At 37.5% G+C, this 20,832-nt stretch overlaps 1 protein-coding gene across 2 annotated transcripts in view; it reads left to right on the forward strand.

The window, feature by feature from the left end:
• MYOM1 (myomesin 1) overlaps positions 1 to 20,832 on the forward strand; it is an 82,183-nt gene that overhangs the window by 22,041 nt on the left and 39,310 nt on the right. The window contains exons 6-18 of one of the 2 annotated variants that reach the window (XM_051774668.1): positions 1,434 to 1,526; positions 2,437 to 2,525; positions 2,650 to 2,709; positions 4,273 to 4,437; positions 5,015 to 5,176; positions 8,641 to 8,782; positions 10,876 to 11,075; positions 12,694 to 12,750; positions 13,114 to 13,238; positions 14,780 to 14,963; positions 15,925 to 16,099; positions 18,369 to 18,490; positions 19,426 to 19,746. In XM_051774668.1, coding sequence (XP_051630628.1) covers positions 1,434 to 1,526; positions 2,437 to 2,525; positions 2,650 to 2,709; positions 4,273 to 4,437; positions 5,015 to 5,176; positions 8,641 to 8,782; positions 10,876 to 11,075; positions 12,694 to 12,750; positions 13,114 to 13,238; positions 14,780 to 14,963; positions 15,925 to 16,099; positions 18,369 to 18,490; positions 19,426 to 19,746 — 1,895 coding nt within the window. The remainder of the gene's footprint in view (positions 1 to 1,433; positions 1,527 to 2,436; positions 2,526 to 2,649; positions 2,710 to 4,272; positions 4,438 to 5,014; positions 5,177 to 8,640; positions 8,783 to 10,875; positions 11,076 to 12,693; positions 12,751 to 13,113; positions 13,239 to 14,779; positions 14,964 to 15,924; positions 16,100 to 18,368; positions 18,491 to 19,425; positions 19,747 to 20,832) is intronic. The other variant, XM_051774664.1, reaches the window with a different exon arrangement.

The raw sequence follows: 20,832 nt of genomic DNA on the forward strand, positions 1-20,832 counted from the left end.
AGGAGATCTGTACTGAGGTCAGGCATCTCTGCAACTGATTGATGTACAGAATAGAGAGTATTGCCCTGCATTGAGTCCCTTTTCATAGACATTTTACTGAGAAGAAGGTCGGGATAAAAATCATTAGGGTTTATGTTCCTTGCTGACTTCGGCACTTGAAAAAATCCCAATATATTACTGTGCCTAAATATTTCTAGCCAGGGAAATATTCTTTATTTCATAACACTGACAGTGCTGAAAGACAATTTTCAGATTTGTTGCAGATATAGCTTCACCTTGAGATAAACTAATAATATTCTTGGAAAAATAAAATTGCTAATTACTGATTTGTTTGGTGAAGTGGGACAAGCCACTGATATCAGACCAGTTCCCTTTTCTGACTGAAAGTCATGAGAGATTTAAAATTTAAAATCTGAAATAAAGAAGCAAAGCTCTTTATCTGGTTATCTCTTATGAGGAGAAAGATTTATTTAAGCTACGTCAAAGTAAGAGATGAAGATACTTTTATCTATCACCATTTATTGTTCCACTTTCTTCATATATGTACCCTATGGAGAACAGGGAAAGCTAAAATAGGGCACTCTCCTAGGAAACATTTTTTCTTTATAGACCTTAAATAAATCCCAAATGTACTGAATACAATTCAGTGTGTAATTTATTAGACTTCTATTGCCAGTTTATTCCATATTACCAGTGGAATACTTACTTGCTTAAGATGGGATTCACTCAAACATTTACCTGATTACCCCAAGTATTGTCCAGAATGGGCAACATTTTTTGCAACAAATGGTGAGGAAGAACTTACAATGAACCACTGAATTCTCACAGAGAGAGTCTCAAGCTGTTGATATAAATTCTGAAATTAGCAGTATCAGCTCACTACTGATCAGTACTGATTAATTCATTCCTTCAAATTATTTATTGGGAATTTTGAACAGTAAACTTTTCCATCCTGAAGATATTCCTGTACCAGAAAACACTTATACTGTATACCAGCCTAACCCCATCAGGACTTCTGTTACATTAGCTATGCAAGCAAAAAAAAAAGCTAACTTTTTAGCTGACATTTTTGTGAATATGGAGGCTTTAAAAGTAGATCAAATATGCAAACCAAACAAAATGTAATACCTAGTAAGTAAGAATGCTACAGAATTTTCATTGTTTGCAATTTACAAAACTCTGAGGTGTTGCTCGTGAATTCTCCTTTCCTTTACAAGTAGTAACATGAAATTCATGGTAACATAAACTGATTTTCATCTCACTCAAGACTATTTTCTCCTTTTAATTGGAAAACAAAACCAGAGGCTACACTTCTGAAGTAGTCTTCCCATGCAGAAACTGATGTTCTATTTCAAATATCAAGCACTTCAATTTTTAAAGTATATAATTATACCCTTCTCTTTGTGACATACTCTTTCTTTGCTTCTCCATAGGTACAAAAACAACGTGCCCATTGATGTACAGGCTCACCCTGGCAAGTACATCATTGAAAGCCGATATGGACTGCACTCACTGGAGATTACCACGTAAGGCAATACTAGATAATTTAACAAACACCTTATGCTGAAACATCGCTATGGATTGAGACCTGCAAAATGTGAACATATCTCTCGGGCATGTAAGAGATACAAAGTAAGGTGGTATCAGAGGTATCAGAAATATCAGCTGAGGCGAATGCTGTCTCCTAAAGTTTGAAGAAGTTCTGGTTTACCTCAGTGGAGGATATGTAATTTACCTGAGTTGCCTGGATATCCTCTTTATGGCTGAGTCAGAAACATGTGGGACATTTGTGATTATTTTTCCCACTTGTCTACTTGATGAGTGCAGTTAAACATGAAAAAAATTCTGCTAAGGGTAAAAATACGTGAGTTACCTGTTTTTCAAAACCAGCAAAGTTCATAGTTCTTACTGAAATGAGGAACAGAACCGAGATGTCCTCACTTATACACAAGGAAGATCTTTAACAGTACTCATCCTCCAAATGGGAAATTTTTGCAGTTACTTTTCACTAAAAACATTGACAATATGAGGCCCTATCAGCAACAATCTAGATTTGACAATTTATATACTGCTAGGGGCCCTTTGAAAATATTTTACAAAATCTACCATTTCTACAACTTGCACACTTTCTTTACTCTATTAGCAGACAGTAAATTAGAGATAAATATTATCACATAGTTTGCCCTGCTTGTACTGTATTCTCAATTGCAAATACGTAAGTGATATTTGAAAAGAGACATTTATTTCAAACCCTGGGTTTTAACAGTGGAAAAAACTTAATGGTTGCAATCAATCCAGTGTCCAGCGTGTCTGTCTCCCAAGCTTTTACTTTACAGATTCTACCCAGATTTCTGAGAGTTGTCTTAATCTAAAACATAGGAGAGGCTATAAGAAGGAGTAAATGTGTGCTCTGCCTAATCATTTCTATAATTTCAGATGTGAATTTGACGACACTGCCCAGTATAGGGCCTCTGCCATGAATGTTAAAGGAGAAGTTTCAGTTTATGCTTCCCTCGTGGTAAAGAGTAGGTTGCAAAATATTTCCTTCAAGTTCTTTTTGTTAAGATGCACATTACCAGTTTTGGTTTTGAGGCTCAGAGAGCCTTTACCTCTTGCTGATAGTGACTGGATTTGTCTTTTTCCATGTAGGGTACAAAGGAGAAATTGATGCAAGTCTTTTGCATGCTGGAAATCTTTCCATGTCTCCATGTAAGTTACAATATGTTTGTTTGACACTTCCATTTATAGTTGTGACATCATGACACATGATTAAGCAGAATATTTAGTAACATCATTTTAAAAGGAAGCAGGTCTGATTTATAAAGGTCCTGAGCCCTACAATTTCAGATGCCTCACCAGTAGGGGAATGGCACTGCTTTTTAGGTATATTGGCTCATATAAGAAACATCTTGTTAATGTTGTACATCGCTGTGAAATAAAATCTGTCAACGAGAGAGACACTTCATCTTTTGCAAAATGTAAAACATGGCCTGGGAAAAAAGCTAGGGGGTGCATGTGCCTAAGCAGAGTATATGATTTAATTATTTTTGTCTGCTGCCTATGTGATTCCATTAGTTGGGAAAATACACAGAAAAGATCAAATATCCAGAACTCATTTTGACTATTTTGGATATGAGAAGGTAAAAACTGTAGTTTGTTTTACCTGAGAACCTGGCATTTTGATGTTATTTACAGTATTGCATAGATGCTTCTATGATGACAAGACAAATCTACCCACGTATGCCATGTGGATGAAGAGCACTAGGGACCCCAGGAAAGGCTTGACAGATGACACTTCTGGACTTTTCTTTTATTACTGCAGCACAAATAGAATCAGAGAGATGCTACAAAGGCATACTAGCTGGCATTTACATGCCAAAGCTCTGAAATAATAGAGACAAGATTATGTGCCACATTGCAAAATATAATGCTATACATTTCCAATGTAATTTAGGATCTATCACTTGGTTATGGGAAAGAAAGATGGCGATTTGCATATATCCACTGATCACAGGAAGACTGATCACAGCTTCCATCAGTTGCATAAAAGGCAAATGTGGCCTTAGGTTTTATCAGCTGAGCTGTTTTCAAAAGAAACATGTAAGGCCCTGTACCATGTATGTATAGCACAAGTGTAAGGCACATAGGATATTCTGTTTGAAAAACTGCACAACCTGGGACATACAGCATCAGAAAAGATGGATTCAGGAGCAAATACAGAAACAGACTACCTGAATGCCTTGGGGATTGGAGAGTTCATTTTATATTAATAGCCCCCCAAAGGGTTTATTTATCTTATAAAAATAAAGGCTTAGCGGGCACATGACTGCTTTGAGACAGAGCAAGGAGTTAAAAAGGGAAAGAGAAGAACCATATAGGCTAAAGATAAACTTGACTTGAACAAAAAATTAATCATAAATAGAAGACTTTTTAAGTTGTAAAACAAACCTGATGATAAAACACATAGATCTGAAATTTTGAAAATTCTGAAATGAAATTCTGCAGGAGTCTCTCCCTGATAAAATTAACTATCTGTAAGAACTAGAATTGTATGAACAAAGGAATAGTTGATTCTTTCAGATAGAAAGGGCTTGGATTATTTAACACTGCAATTACCCTGAAGATGATGACAACATATATATTGTTCCTATTTATAATTTAAACTTTAGCTGAGACTGTATTCATAATCACTAAGTACTTTTTCTTCCTACTCTTGTCACAAAAGGAAAGACAAAGTAAACAGCCAGATTATTTTTTTTTCCCTTTATACAGTTGCCGTTACCCCTTATGGCTATGCTTCCAGGTTTGAAATCAGCTTTGTCGACAAGTTTGATGTAGCCTTTGGGAGAGAAGGAGAGACAATGAGTCTGGGCTGCACAGTTGTCATCAGTCCTGAAATCAAGCGCTTCAAACCAGACATTGAATGGTACAGAAATGGTGAGAATATTTGACAATAGAACTATAAACTTCTTTCATGTAAATCTTTACTTATTTCATCATATGTGAATGTTATGATTTGATCATCACTTTCTCAATTTCTCCAACAGTAATATTTTCTCTTTTCAACTAAAATTGTTTCAAAATTTAGCATTTTGATGTGAAACCACAGAAAACTGGTAAGGCACTGTGGAAATGCCTTCTATGAATTTTTTCTACTTAAAAAATTCAAAATTAGAAGCATTTCAATGAGATCCAGCAGCTATATGGCCCATCTACAAAGTCCATAGAGCTTTTACTATTTATATATATGCCAAGACATTTCTTAAGTAGTTGCACATGTAAGTTGTGCAACAGCTGATAAAAAATCCTGTTGCTCTCTGAAGTTACACTTTGAAATTGAAGACAAAATTTTCATGAGAGCAGAATTAGCTGTGATTTTGTTCAAAGTCAGAAAGTCGTCTAATAATAATGGTCTCTTGTGTATTTCCAATCTATTCAAATATATTCTCCGTATTCAGAATTTACTCCTCCATAGATTCAGCTCATTCTCATAATGAAATTCTCTAATTCCTAGGTGTTCTTATTACACCATCCAAATGGGTCCAGATGCAGTGGAGCGGGGAGCGAGCTTCATTAACGTTGACTCATGCAAACAAGGAAGATGAAGGTCTTTACACCCTACGAGTGGCAATGGGGGAGTACTATGAAGAGTACAGTGGTTATGTCTTTGTTCGAGGTAGGATAATGTCTTGTGAACAAAACTCACTACAGAACTGACGAAAACATGCTGGCAAAATCAGTCTCAGATATTTGAGTGCTTTTTTCTTTCCCTCCTCATTAAAAAGAGAATAATTATTTTCTATTCATAGATTCTAGCAGTACTGTTCCCAGTTGTTATCTCTGTAAAAAATTCAATATGTATCTCATGCTTTGGTGTCTCATGCCAGAATTCTAAACTCCGTTGGCATTCTGAGAAGGAAATTTGGGGTATTGATGTAACTTCACTACTACTTCTCACTTTCAGCTAGTGAAGAGTATTGAACATAAGTCATAAGGAGGAAAAAGCCACATAAAAATAAAAAATGCATTTTTGTAACAATCTCATTTCTAGCTAAACTGCACTATTTTTATCAAGATTTTATGTGCCATTTGAGGGATTGTCTCTAATGCACAGTGCAGGGAAAATCCGTTCAGTGGAATGGAAACACAAAGGTCTGCACCTGGCGAAGCTTAGTTTTGTGCAGCAGTGTAGGCTGGTGTCTGACTGGCTCAAAAGCTGCTTTTCAGAAAAGGTCCTGGTGGACAACAAGGTGAACATGTGCTTTTGTCGCAAAGAAAGGCAGTGGCATCCTGAGCTGCAGTAGGAAGAGCATTGCCAGTAGGCTGGGTAGGTGATCCTTCCCCTCTACTCAGCACTGGTGAGACTTACCTGAAATGCTGGATCCAGTTCTTGGACCCTCAATACGAAAGAGGCATGGACTCACTGGACTGAGTCCAGTGAAGGACTGTGAAGGTGATTTAGAGCTTGGAGCATCTCTGGCACGAGGAAAGGCTGAGAGAGCTGGGACTGTTCAGCACGGAGAAGAGAGATCTTAGGAGGAGCTTATCCACGTTTTGTACCTGATGGAGGCGAGTAAAGAAGACAGAGACAGGCTCTTTTCAGTGATGCTCAGTGCCAGGACAAGAGGAAATGGACATAAGTTCAAATAAGGGAAGCTCATTTAAACATAAAAAGCCCCACACTTTTTTTTTTACTGTGAGGGTGGTTGAACACTGGAGCACATTACCCAGACTGGCTGTGGAGTCTCAATCCTTGGAGACACCCAAACCCTGATTTGACATGGCTCTGAGCAACCAGCTCTAGCTGACTCTGCTTTGACCAAGGGGACAAACTAGGCAGTCTCTGGAGCTGTCTGCCAATCTCAACCATTCTGTGATTCTCTAAAGTAGTGCAGCAATCTGTAAAATAAAAATGTCATTTTTCTGAGTGTTGTTTGCTTGTATCATGAAAAACTTCATCAGATTTCTATTGAGAATTATTTCTTTAAAAGGAGCCATTGCTATCAGGTTGTGTGCTGCTTCTATATCTATCCCAGCTGCTAAGAGCAGCTGAAGTGTGTAGTGCTAATTCAAAAGGCTCTGGAAATTCTTGGCTCTGAGACCATGCCCAGAATGGCTCTGTGTTGTTAAGTCCATCAGAGCTGTGTGAGATAACAGCTCAGAAAATATGACTGAAGCAGACATTTTCAGCACCTGAAGAGGCTATTGAAATGAGCATCTGTGACAAGAAATACGACTTGTCTGTCTTTATTTGTTTTACATTCTGCTGCCATATAAATAAATGATCACTCTCAATCCTGTTACATCTTCTAGCAATGCGGGTGTGACCTGAGTGTGAACCCACTACCCCTTTCACCAGAGTATCTTACTAGCCAATGGACGTGTTTGCCAAATTCTAATTAGATTAATCATATTCTACATTCCTATTTAAGTGATCCCCACAGCCTTGGTTGGCTAGTATATTCCTCACTGCTTCTACTAAACTGTAGACAAATTTGCTCTAAAATGGCTAGCTGTGGTATTTTACCTTGAGCCATTGTCTTTTTGTGTCACACTTAGAAATCCCCATGCATTGACAGAAGGGAGCAAAGCAGTGATCAGGCTCAGAAAGTTAGGTCTTCAGACGGGCTTTGAGAGCATGTGTGACTCCTCTGCCATGGCTACAGGTCATCATTTGTCAGCAAGACATCAAGGATGAAATCCTAGTCCCCCAGAGGCTGATCAGCAATGCTGGTTGTCCCAGCTATTTCCCAGTCTGTCTTGGAAAGAAACTGTGTTGTCTCATGTTCAGTCAAGTGGTAAATATGGGCAATTGAAACCTTTTGTAAAGAGATCACTGAAGACATGTTGTTATTACTCTTAACGTTCTTAGTATTTTGTGTTGTTAACTGGATTGTTTACTCTGTACATGACCACTTTTAAAAATGCATTGAGTTGCCTGTAATTAGAACCTGGACTTGGCAAACTCAGTGCAGTTTCAAAAGCTCTCTGTATATAAGAGAAGGCACACTGTAAAGCATGTTTTGTTTTGTGGATTTTTTTTTAGGAAAACTATTGTTTTACTTAATGAAGCATATTAAATACTCTTATAAGGCACTTTTTTTCCTGAAAGCCAAAAGCACAAAAAATAGTGATTACTTTATATTGTAATACAAAGTCCTGTAATGCCTTGTAATATTAAACCTTTTTGAAAAGTCTCAGGTTTAGAGGGAATGTATGAAAAATATTTATTAGCAAAATATTGTTTATTCAGGTATATACATTTAGTCAGGTCTTCTTTTGAAGTAGCTCACAACAGATCTTGAAAATAGCAACATGTAATTGTACAAATTGATGTTATTCTGCAGAGAAACAACCTCTCTGATTTGAAAGTCTTTCACACAATCTTCCTGCAAAGGTTCTTTTTCTCTACATGAAAATTACACCATTTCACAAATCAGACTGTGTAAACAGTAAAATTCCCCAGTGCCCAGCACTGTGCTCTGTTTTTTAAAGTTTTAGATAAGATATGTCCAGAAGCTGATGTTGAAGTCAAGGCCCTTTGACACGAGCAGTCCCAGATTTGTGATAAACACTTGAAAGAAAAAATATGCTCATCCTTATGAAGGTTATATTCCACAGTGATAATATGTAATATAATTAAACTTCAAAAGGTTTTGATACCTTTGCAGTTCACAGCTAACCAAAATCAAACAATGAAGGACTACGAGTAGAGATAAAATATTTAATTCTATGTTGTTACATCCAATGGGTGAATACTTCTGATTCATCTATTGCCTGGCTGTAAGGGGCAGTCTGCCAAGTTTTTAGTTCAGCTGTGTCTCTGGCAGCTCCCTAACCAGAATGCATGGTACTAATTTTATTTAAAATGCCTAGGTGAATTACATTTACAGTGTGCTGTAAATGTAACATATTAAGCATTTGTAAATGTGGCAAAGAGAAAACCAAAACCTAGAAAAACACTGACAATATAAAAGAAAATACTTTTTGAAACCAGTAATGGAACTTCTTTTTTTCTTTTTCTTTTTTTTTTTTTTTTTTTTTTTTTTACTCAGTAGGAACATATTTAGGTCCTTAAAGATTAATAATTGTGAAAGAACCATGGTTCACATTTGGAAACATATTCCTCCATCCTCATAGATGCTGATGCTGAAATCCCTGGAGCCCCTGGTGCACCACTGGATGTGAAGTGCTTAGATGCCAACAAAGATTATGTCATTGTCTCCTGGAAGCAACCCGCTGTTGATGGAGGAAACCCCATCCTTGGATATTTCATTGACAGGTCAGTGAGCACGCTGGACTGGAGAATTCATATTGCTGCTCATTCTAACTTGAAAAACTAAATGCACACTGAAAAACATGAGATAAAATAGTCATTTGTTATTTTCATTCTTTTTGCTGGCCAGAAGAAATTACTTTTTTTATTTTAGATTGGCTAGGCCTGATCTAACTTTCATGGAAATAATCACATCTTGCTTCATTGAACTGTGAGATGCTGCATAGCTCAGCCCTTGCTACTTCCTGTAAGCTTGAGAGGCCTCGGGATTTTACAGTGTTTGGGAGCTTATAGTATCTGCTCTTTCATCAGGTAAATGTGTCTCCTTTTGTAACACAGCTCTCCTGTCTCTTTCCTAATAGTTACTATGTACCAGAAAACAAAATATTATCTCAAAGGGACTTGGATTTCTTTTTTATATGCTGTTGTTATCTAAGCTCTTAGATTCACAAGCTTCATGCAAATCCTGCTTACTTGTTTGTCTCTGTAACAATAAGAATTGGAAATAATTTTAAAAAATATGAAATCTCCAAACCTCCACATATCACCCAGTGGTAGGAGTGTAGAAACATGGGATCTAAGAAACTCGGTCAGCATTTTGAGACTTACAATAATCTTCAGTGCTGGTAATATTTGTTTGAATTTCAGTAACAGAATACATCATTAGTAATATGGAGTTTCAGATGCATGTATTATGCTATTGTATGTACTTACGTTATGTATATTACGTTATCTATCTCTAAAAAGAGGACATTGCTTTTTGAAATAAATCTAACATTCAAATATCATTTTTTGCTAACTTTTGAGTGTCAATTGCTGCTGTAACTGTGCTGCATTAGGTAGAAGCTAGAGCTCTTTAACATTCATTGAAAAATCCTGAACAAAAGACAGGACTAGACTCTGAACAATAATATCTCATTTTAAAACTAGGCTATTAAAGATGTTAGCACTGAGAGTAACTCCAAGACAAATGGCATTTTGCTTTTTCTCTTGTGTTCACCTCCTCTATTCTGCATTTGCTCCTAAATTCAAAGCTGTGTTGCTGCTCTCAAGTGTTTGATCCCACAAAAGGCATTTAGGTACCCAAATATTCATCCAGGGTAGCCCCTAACTGCCTTGTAGAGTGAGTGGGTGGTCCAAGCCAACAGGATTGATCTGTGCTAAGGCTAAAGGCAAAGTTTGGGCATCCCTCGCCCCAACAGAAACCAGAACCAAAAAACTGCCCTGAGCAGGACGGTAACAGTTCTTTCAACAAGAGATGCTTGCATGTACCAAGAAATCTGGGTAGAAACTGTAACATTTGCTTTGGTAGATATCTCATCAGCAATAAAAAGTCTTTCCCAAGCTACAGGGCCATGTTCCTGCTGACCATATTGCTAGATACTGGGAAGCCATTACCACAGGCTCCTCCTGGCTCTCTGAGCTGAAGTGGCTGCTGGTTATCTCTTCGTTCTGCCAGAAACCAGCCTACTGACATGTGTGAAGCTTCACAGCTGTGTGACCAGCACCACCATGCTGGGTCTTGTCATTGCAGTGACTGCAGCCAGCACACCACAGGCTCCCTTGGCAGCCTCAGCGGTTTCTGAAGCAGGGTTTGGCTAAGTGCCCAACTTTAACCCTGTTCACAGCCATCTCTGTGCTGTGCTGGTCTCAGAACTCACAACAGAGGTCTCTGCACCCTGAGAAGCCCAGCATTTTGCAGTATGTACAGTGCAGCACTGTGCAGGAAAGATGAACTAGTCACCTTCTGGCAACTGCAAGAGAGACAGGTGTTTCTTGTCCCTTTAAGTATGCTAAAGCTGACACTCCCTAAACATACTTTGGAGGGTTTAAGCAGTGAAGTGAGTTCTGATCCTGTCCCTCTTCAGTTCAGGAAAGAAGGGGTGCAGCTGAGAGGGATTCAGTGCGTGCTCAGACTATAGTCAGCCCCGATGCCTTGGTGCAGCTGCTTTGATGTCACCAGTATATAAAACTGCTGTGGAAACTTGTGTGGACCAGACAATCAACACAAACAGATGGCGAAGATGCAAAGGCGTGCGGGTGCCCCAAGTTTGTGTTTTTCCCTTCCCATCACTGCTCTTGCTGTTTGTATTTTTCAGGTGTGAGGTCGGCACCGCCCACTGGACCCAGTGCAATGAGAATCCCGTGAAGTTTGCTCGTTTTCCCGTCACTGGTCTGATTGAAGGCCGTTCCTACATTTTCCGAGTCCGAGCGGTGAACAAAGCTGGCGTCAGCCTCCCGTCCCGGGTGTCAGAGCCTGTGGCTGCTCTGGATCCTGCAGACAGAGCCAGGCTTAGAAGTAAGATGTGCTTTTTGCAGTTTGCTTGAGAGGCTTAAGAAGTCACAACTCATTAAAAAAAAAAAAAGAAAAAATTTAAAAAAATTATGACTATCAACTCAGACACCTTCGAAATCCCACTAGAGGGAGCAATGCTAAACCAAAATATTCTTTGGAGACAGCTTTGCCAAGAAGAAATCATCTCGGTGCTCTTTGCACTCAGTACTCTATCTGCTGAAATGGGTTTGGCTGGCTGCAGTGCTGTGCTCCAAACTTGCAGGAAGAGGGGGGAAAAGGCACAGGAGAGCTAGAGAGACTCACTTTTGTTCAACCAACAAAATAGCTGAACAGATCCTGTGAATAGTCTCTCTGAGACACGGACAAGGGTGGCTGATTCTGTGCTCATGTGACAATCAAAGTCTTGCAATAACATCAGCACAATACCAGGATGGCCACACAGATCCCAGACTTTCTGCTTTAAAGTTAGCATTTTACAAGTCAAGGATATTTCTCCTGTGGCCTCACAATGTCTCAGGCATTTTGCTTCCAAATCCACCTCTTTACCCATATACCACAATCATATGCCTAAAATCAACTTCTACTTCCATTCATAATCTATTTCTACATATTTCTGAACATATATAATTAAAATGGTTGAATGTGAAGGGGTATTGTATGCAAAGCTACAGGGATCCCATGGTCGCAGCTTGGATGAGTTACTGTATGCCATGCAGCCAGATAATCTAGGTTCCCATTCAAGATAAAAACAAAAGGCCAGAGGAAGGAGGTTTGGCACTGCCAGGAAACATTGCACTCAGTCATATTTGTGAAACCCTAAGTCGGGGGGAGGCCTTTTCTTCTCAATAGGCAGCATAGAAGCTTTCTCAGGAGATAAAGTCTGGTTTTGTTGACCTATTTCCATTATATCTCCTCATCCTTCACAACCTTTTCTCCCCATTGGCTCCCTCTCTGCTCACGTCTCCAAAACAGATCAGTAGGGTGAGCAATGTGGAGGTGGAGAACAGTGTTTGCAAAAATTATCTCTGAAAGTGCATTGACCTGGCTGATAGCTGAATGCATAACTGCAATAATATGATAATGTAGAGGCACTGAGAGAGCCACCCAAATTATATCAAGTGTATGTGTTGAGTCAGGTTGAGACATTTCCATTTGTGACTGTGACCTGTGATTTAAAAGCTGGTAATATGAAGGAAAGTGGTTAAAAAGAGACAAAAAACAGCCTGCAGGAATTTGGCTGTTCTTTTAATAAGTGAGCTGTTAAACCAAAGGAATAGAGGAGAGAAAATAAAGTTGAAATTATTCTCTGAAAACGGTGAAGTGAGCCAAATAGCTCTGCTTGTCACCTAGGAGACTTCAGTGACATTTCAGGAAGGAATCGGTGGATTAAATGTTCTAGCTATGTTAATTGCTGAGCTGCTCTCAATATTCAAGCTGATAAGCTTGCAACTACCGTGGGTAACAAGCTTGCTACATGAGCAAGAGTCACAGCATTAACTAAAACCAGACCTCACAGGGATCTTGCAAATGTCACTTTCGAACCACAAAAGAGTCAGTTTTCTCATTGTTTCAAAAGTTCCTGAAGTCTCCCATTTCCATGATACCTCTGGCATTTTTTCAGGTCACCCTTCTGCTCCTTGGACTGGACAGATTATTGTGACTGAGGAAGAACCTGCAGGTAAACACAGTCCTTTTGCCTACAAAAGTCTAATGTGAAACTGGCTGACTAATTAGGAGAACTCTGAGTGAGTTCTGTGGACTTTGGCAAGCACCCAAAGTTCGTTGTTCTGAGAGTCACTCGACCTTAAATAATTCACAACTTGATTGTTGAGATGAGGTTTCATTATTCAGGACCCAATAAAAACCATGCTTAGAATTAAAAGAAGGACATTTGAAATTGACATTTAGAAGATTTCTAACTCTATGTTTTTAAAAAATATCAGGTGGCAGGGTATATTAATACTCCTATATTTTGATTATAGTGCCAATTCTGATACAAGTATAAAGGAATTAAGTATTAATTTCTTATTCTGTTCTTCAGAGGGTGTTGTTCCAGGTCCCCCTACAGACCTCCAAGTTATTGAAGCCACCAAGAACTATGTTGTGCTTAGCTGGAAACCCCCTGGACAGAGGGGCCATGAGGGTATCATGTACTTTGTGGAAAAGGTAAAATTGGACAAAATCAAAATTATGCTGTGGCAATCTTTTACACTTGTTTTGCCATCTCTTCTGGACTTCTAGTTAATTTTCATTTCTGTCTGAGACTTTCAAACCAGGGTCAGAACTAGAACTTCATCAAGATAATTGTTAAACTGTAGATTAAGATAAACTAAGAAGAGAAGAAAGAAGAGAAACACAAACAGAAATACAGTACAGAAAACACAATCTGCAGATTCAGATTGTGTCACAAACTGTAATATTCTTTTGTGAATTGCGTTATTCACCTCCCCTGGAGTAGACGGACTGACAAACTCCCTCTATAATGAGAAAACACAGAGCAAAGTCACACGCTTATATATATGTATCTCATATATATATGTGATAAATAAAATATATACATAAAATTCGTATAAACAAAGCTTGTCTAGTAGGACACTCTGGATGGAAGCATTCTGCAAGAGTTTCTTGGCATTAGCAGTTTCTCTTCCAGCTACCTTTTCATATTTATCCTCTACATTAACTTTCCATTTGCTTCACCAACTCAACAAATTTCTTTTCTGATTTTCTAGAACAGAATCAGTTTTAATTTCAGTGTTCAGCTTTCCTGAGGTGTTTCTTCATGGCTGCTAGCCTAGAAAATTCTTCACCCCATCACCCTTTTTACTTGTATGTCACGGCTCATAAGCTTTTTTATCAATGCTTTTCTCTATCAGGCTAGAGGTGGCATCAAGGGAGACATAAATATCTTCCATTTTTGTGTTTTTTCATCTCTTGTACAAAATCTGGTCTAAATAAATGAATTTCACTTAGCAACAAGCCTTAGAGAGGGTGAATATATGAATTTTGAGTTTCCATATATGAAATAATAACTGATTGCCTGCTGAGTACTCAGCACTAATGTCAGATAGTCAGAGAACATTCTCCTGAGAATTTGAATCCCTCAGAAACCAGAACCATTACTTGAATTTATACTTAATGTAAATCACAGTGAAAAATTAATCACTAGTATTAATAGTATAAGTGATCATGATATGTAGAGTTTCTAGCCACAGAAATAAAAACAATTTACAATTGCACGTGTTAATTTTTTTCTGGAAAATGAGGGTCAGATCCTGATGAGGGTAAGACTCCTTATTCTGGAAGCCACATCAAAAACTTTAAGAGTGACAAGCAGATTTGTAAGCAATGTAGCAATGTAGAGTTTTGCTTTTTACATGATGCTGAATATCTGCAGAACTTATTCTGAAAGTGGTCCAAACTGGATGCAGTTTTTAATCACATCACATCCTTGTGATGGAGAGGAGTTTAGCTTTGATATATAAAAACTGGTAAACTTTTATGTAAGTTTTCTGGAGTAGGTGGGCATCTGGCAGATTCATAACCTTTGAAATATGCTCAATCTATGAAAAGGCAAAAAAAAAGGGATGTGTTTCCCTGTTTTCCACAGCAGACATGTATTTAGTGGTCTGGGTAGAAAGCCTTGTTGGGTTGGACACTGAGCTTTCAGAAGCTTTTGTTCTGAACGCGGTTTCTGGGATTGTCTACAGTGCATTGCCGGCACAGAGGACTGGCAAAGGGTGAACACTGAGATCCCTGTGAAGTCTCCTCGCTTTGCAGTTTTTGATTTGTCTGAAGGCAAATCCTACTGCTTCCGAGTTCGCTGTTGCAATTCGGCTGGAATTGGTGAACCCTCAGAAGCAACTGAAGCCACTGTAGTGGATGACAAACTCGGTAAGTGTGTGATCATATATATTAAATTACCTCCATGGTAACTTTTCAGTTTGTGATGTAATTGTTTTGTCTGTAGGCAGATGGCTGCCCAGAAAATAATTCAAGTATGAAAATTACTGAATTATTTATTCCCTTTAACTAAAATAATTTTGGTTTGGTTGTTCAACTTTTAATGTATAGTGAAATGGTAGATGCAAACCAAGGAAAATAACGATGCCAAGAACTTCAAAGACTGCAAATAGCAAAAGAAAATGAAAACTCAAGGAAGTACAAAAATGTTTTGTTTTACTTAGAGTCTTAAATGCAAATAAGCCCAGACACCAGCAGAGTTCAATCTTCCTTGTTTACCAAATTAAACAAAAATGAAGAATTTAATACTTACATGAATGAAGAGACTTTTTTCACTGGAAGAGGAGCCAAGATATTCAACACAGAAAAACTTCAGTAGCTACACCTACATTAGCAATTTGTTTCCAAACAGCAATGCAGATTTCAATACAATTCCCAGATGGTCTCTGTTTGCTTCATGTTGAGTTCTTGGAGCACTTTGATGAATGTGAGTTACATTTTTTAAGAAGAATAAAATGTCTCCTCGAATAGCACTATAAATGCACTTGGCTACTTAACAAGGGCATTGGTTTCTGGCTTACCTATGGACTCCACAAGATATTCAATGTGCACCTAACACATAGTACCTTTTAGGAGGCTCCAAATCACATCTCTGGTGCAGATATTCAGTACAAGGGAATAAACAAAATACAATTTAAATCATAGGCAATGGAGAAATGAGGAATCTCACTGCCAAAGGCTTGAGCCTACTAATCCTGTCCTGTCCTTAAATCAGAGAAGTTTTTTGAAGGTACTAGTCATGCTAATATAATCAAGAATAGAATGTCACTCTTATTTTATTTGTAAATCTTGACTGGCTGGTCACTAATGTATTTCTGCTTCTCTCCCATAGATATTCCCAAAGCTCCTGGCCGTATTATGCCAACTAGGAATACAGACACCTCAGTTGTTGTCACCTGGACAGAGCCCCCAGATGCCAAGGAGCTAGTTGGGTACTACATTGAGTCAAGTGTAGAGGGATCTGGTCGTTGGGAACCATGTAACAACAATCCAGTGAAAGGCACAAGGTAATGAATTTTAAAGCATGAAAATTATGGTAACCAGTTTCTGACCTACTGGATATATGTGCTTTCCAGTCATTAACAATAGTAGAGGTAGTCTCTCTGTGGTAACCAGAAGGCTGGAATCAGTCTTGCAGGTGAAACTCATAAGAAGTTATAAAAGCATACTTCAAAGTGTGAGTCTTGTCCAAAAAGAAATTATAATCTACCTTAAATTAGAAACAATTAGGCAAGGGGGAAGAAACATGGACGTGCTAGTGAAGAAAAGAGAAGTAGCTCGCTAGTTCTACTATTGTACAGTTTGACATGAAACAGTACAGTGAGGAATGACTGGAGTTACAAATGTGGAAAACTAAACTGTATAATGTTTGGAAGCAAAGTGCTTTGTTTTGGAAGACTGCTGTAAACATGTCTGGACTGTGTATCTAGGCTGTCAGGAGGGCATATGAACTATATCATTCTAACAATATTACTTTCTAATTGCTCTTTCACTTGCAATAAAATCAAGATATTAATGAACATTCATATATTGGATACAAACATTTCTTAGTGATATGTAGCTTGGTTTCTAGTCAGAAAAAATAATCAAGATTTAAGACTTCATAAGTTAAATCAGATTTGGGTTTACTTGAATAAGGATATAATCTTCAGTCTGAAGGAATAATTGCAGAACTTTGTCTCGAGTGGATTGATGTCAATACAGAGGTAGTCCCTGCTTGTTATGACTGTCTATGCTTACTTGTAATGGCTATCCATGACAACCCTTACTAAAATAAGTAAGGATCTCCTAAATACTCTTGGACCAGCTTTGTTTTTTAGAAAAGCATTGTAAATGCTTAGTATATCAAAAGTACCTAAATCCTCACTTTCTTGTGTGTGTTTTACTTGTGTGCACAAGCAAAACAGTTTCTGCTTAGTATTCTTTTGTGCATTTATATTGCAACAGATCTATGTGTCAATACTATATTACTTTCATTATGTACTTCCATGATTTGTATTATAGCTATATCAAGTATTGGTGAAGTTTTGTGCTGTTTGTTTACTGTAAAATATGAAATGTGATCTTTATTCACCTTAGAAATAAAAATATTTTTCCAAGTTAATACATATTGTGATATAACTACACTACATAGGTTTCTATCACTGCATTTTTAGTCACTGTGATATAATGTATGATGCAGTCAGGCACAGGCTTTCTGTTAACTCTTGGTTTTTCTAGTTGAGTCAATCTCAAAGCATTAGCTGTACTTCATAGTTTGCATTATGAAGAATATTTTGATCTTTTGAAATTTGTTTTCTGCACCCATCCTTGTGAAAGCAAATGATTTGGAGAAGTCTAGTAGAATGGGTAGGGAAAATTCAGCTCTGAAAATTTTGATACAGGTTCTACTTTTTCCCCTAAAATAAAACTTTGATTTTGTTTTCCACATTATATTTGCTTCATACATCATTGCATGATGTCAGTGTTGGTAGTACAAGACATGACATTATGAAGTAGAATGAAATAAAGGTCACATGCAATAAAACAAAATGCGTATTGAAAAATAAATGTTATTTTAAATAAAAAGTTTAAATTTCCAAACCACAGTCTATTCCTAAATAAATTATTCCTGTCTTGGGAAATTTTGTGTTTTCAGGGTGGACACCAGAGAAAATTTAGGAGGGTGTTTTTAATGTGACAATTAAGTAATCTAGTAAAAAACCTATTCAAATAAAAGAATTCGTCTGGTTCAGATTATTGTGCCATGTGTAGAAGCAAGAAAGTGAAATTAAAAAATCATTTAACTCTCGTAAAATGCCCTGTAACTTTTTTGAACAGTACAATTTTCCATTTATGGTGGGAAGTGATTTATGGAAGCTTGTGTTACATGTGTCTTTTACTTATGTAATGAAAATATCCCACAAGAAGCAAATATAGGCCTTACCTCTGCAAATTTTCACATTTTTCTATTGGGAAGTATGGATTTTATATACTAGCAGAAGTAAAGTAGACCCTGTGGTAACACAAAAACTTGTGCAGTCTTAAGAAAGAAAGAGTGTTGGTAAGTGGTATGTCTAAAGAGACATGAGTTTAAACATTATCTTTGTTAGGTAAATGAGGTGCTTAGATACCTTTTGCATTCTCTGACCTTCATATAAGGGGCTGGGGTCATGATTTATCCTTGGTTATCAGAAACCAGAATAAAATTTATGGAAGAAATATTTTCTGTTCCCCCTTAGGATTTTTCTTTTCTTTATAATACTTCCTAAGTATTCCTTTACTGATTTGTTTTAGATTCATTTGCCATGGGCTCAGCAATGGTGAGAAGTACATTTTCAGAGTCAGAGCTGTTAATGCAGCAGGGCTCAGTGAATTTTCACAGGATTCAGAGCCTATAGAGGTGAAAGCAGCCATTGGTAAGCCATTTTCCATTGCTCTTTTCAATGGTATATATGTTGGGGTTTAATGAAGTAAAGAAGTTTTCAGCAATTATTTGTAACTAATCATTTTGTTTTACGATGTTGTCCACAAATAATAATTTATCCATAGATCCTATGGTCTCACAGCCAGAGTTTCACAGTCACTGCACTCTTGTAGACTGTTCACCTTCACTGTCCAGTCTTCTTCAGGTGTTTCTTGTGAACCACTGTATGAGGGCACTGTCAAGTTCACTTCATAGGTATCCTGGAAAATGGAATGTCATTCTGATTCTGTAATCTGGTATATCACCTCTAATGCACACCATCCTATATACAGTCAGTTTCTAAGAAATTTTTTTCCATACCTAAACCCAGTAATCAGTGTAATGTGTCTTTTGTAAACCTTCTATAACCCTGTGTGTTCTCCCTTTGCTGATGGATTATTTCTGTTTGCCACTGCCTGAACTAATCCATAAAGATTAATGAGATCATTGGGCTAGAATGAATTGCATGTCTGCAACATCCTCACTCTCATTTTTATCAAAACTGCATACCTCTCAACCTTAGAACAAAGAGATGTGGCCCAAGGCAATTTTCTGAGATCATCTTGAAAGGATCAGAAATGTGACCTGGAAGATCTAATACTAAAATAATTGTAGCAAATTAAGAATACTATTAACATTCCATCTTGTTTTTTCTGCTCTGAAAACTAGAGATTATTAAAAAAAGCATTATTTGTGAGCAGGTTGAGAGGTATTCTACACATTTCAAGTTTTCGTAAATTCAAGCTTAACCTATTGTGCATAAACCCAGTCATTTGTCATATTTTGGCTGTATTTTTGCTGTATGTATTTCTTAAATTTGCTGACTAAATGAAGTAAAAAGAATGCATTCTAATCCAAAATGTCTTTGCTGTTTTCTGGCAATTATAGGGGGAGGATTGCTTCATGGTGTGTGTCCTGAACTGAGTGGTAAAGCTGGTGGACTAACAGACCACACTACCAGCTGGGAAGGCATGCATGAGACCTCCCAGCCTATCTTTGACACAGATGCTTTGCTAAAATGCAATGCTAAATTTAATAGAGACACACTACTCAGTAGCTGTGACAAACTGGGGAGTACAGGAGATTGTAACATGAGAGAAATGGTTAAGGATGCACCTGCGCCACAAAAAGTTGCTGCTAAGCAGGCAAGTAAGTCTCGACCCGAGGATCTTTTGACAGTGGAAAAAGTCAGAAAGAAGAAAGATACAGGTGAGAATTAATAAAATAAATAGATTTCACTGCTTTGGTACATCCACTTCAGACTGCTGTAACCTCTGTTCATCCGTACCTCAAACGAATATGCTCTACAGTGATGCATCCTTCATCAGGCTCATCAATTATGTGCTCAACTCTCCATTAAGATCATTATGCATATAATGGTATTGGAGACCACTTTACAAATTCAGTGGTTACTGAAAGTGAAACATATAAATATGTTTAGTAATTTAATGGCTTGTTTGACTACATTTTAATGTATCCAAGTTACTGTATTATTTCTAGATTGCTTCAGTAATTTGTTAGGAGTCTGGTTACCTAGTCCCTGGGTTATATATGTGGGCAGAAAACAAAATCTGATTACGACGGTAAGCATGAAAATCTGTGTTCTGTTAGGATATATGAAGATCCTTTGTGGATTTATGCCTAAGCTACAACTTATCTCTGACACACTCTGAATGTTGTGTTCTATCTCTGACTGATAACAATATGTAAGGAGGAAAACCTGTAAAGTTATAGGCACGTGTACAAAATCATGTTTTATGTTTTCAGCACCTAGACACCCCTTGTGTCTCTATGACACCGATATAAAACATTGAAAACAAAAGGAAATGTATATGATGTGCAATTTCCATCCAAAGTAGGACTTAGGGGTCACAAGTAGGACTTTTCACTTTGCATAACATACTGGATGCAGGCAACCATTTCTCCACTAGATACAGAAGAAATATAAGAAGTTGGGTTGGGATTAAGTGAATGATTTCTGCATTATTATAAAAAAATCTAAGACGGAGGATTATGCCATGCATTTTTTAATGTAAGTTGAAGTAACAGACATGTTCCATTTCTGGTCAGTCTACAGTGCCTATGATCACACTGTCTTCCACTAAGGTAAGCTTATGTGATGGGTGCAATGATAAAATTTGCGCAGTGTAAAAATGAAAAAGAAAAAAGAAACAGATAAAGTCCATTCTTGGGAGAGAAGAATGCGAGACTATTTAAAAAAGAAAAGGAACCACAATGCATATTGTATGTGTGAAAAAAGGTTTGGTTCCTGCAAAAGAAAACAAATCATTGCAT

This window comes from Manacus candei, unplaced genomic scaffold (assembly GCF_025592945.1).
Source record: "Manacus candei isolate 608988 ecotype Guabito, Panama unplaced genomic scaffold, ASM2559294v1 h1tg000008l, whole genome shotgun sequence".
Taxonomy (NCBI): domain Eukaryota; kingdom Metazoa; phylum Chordata; class Aves; order Passeriformes; family Pipridae; genus Manacus; species Manacus candei.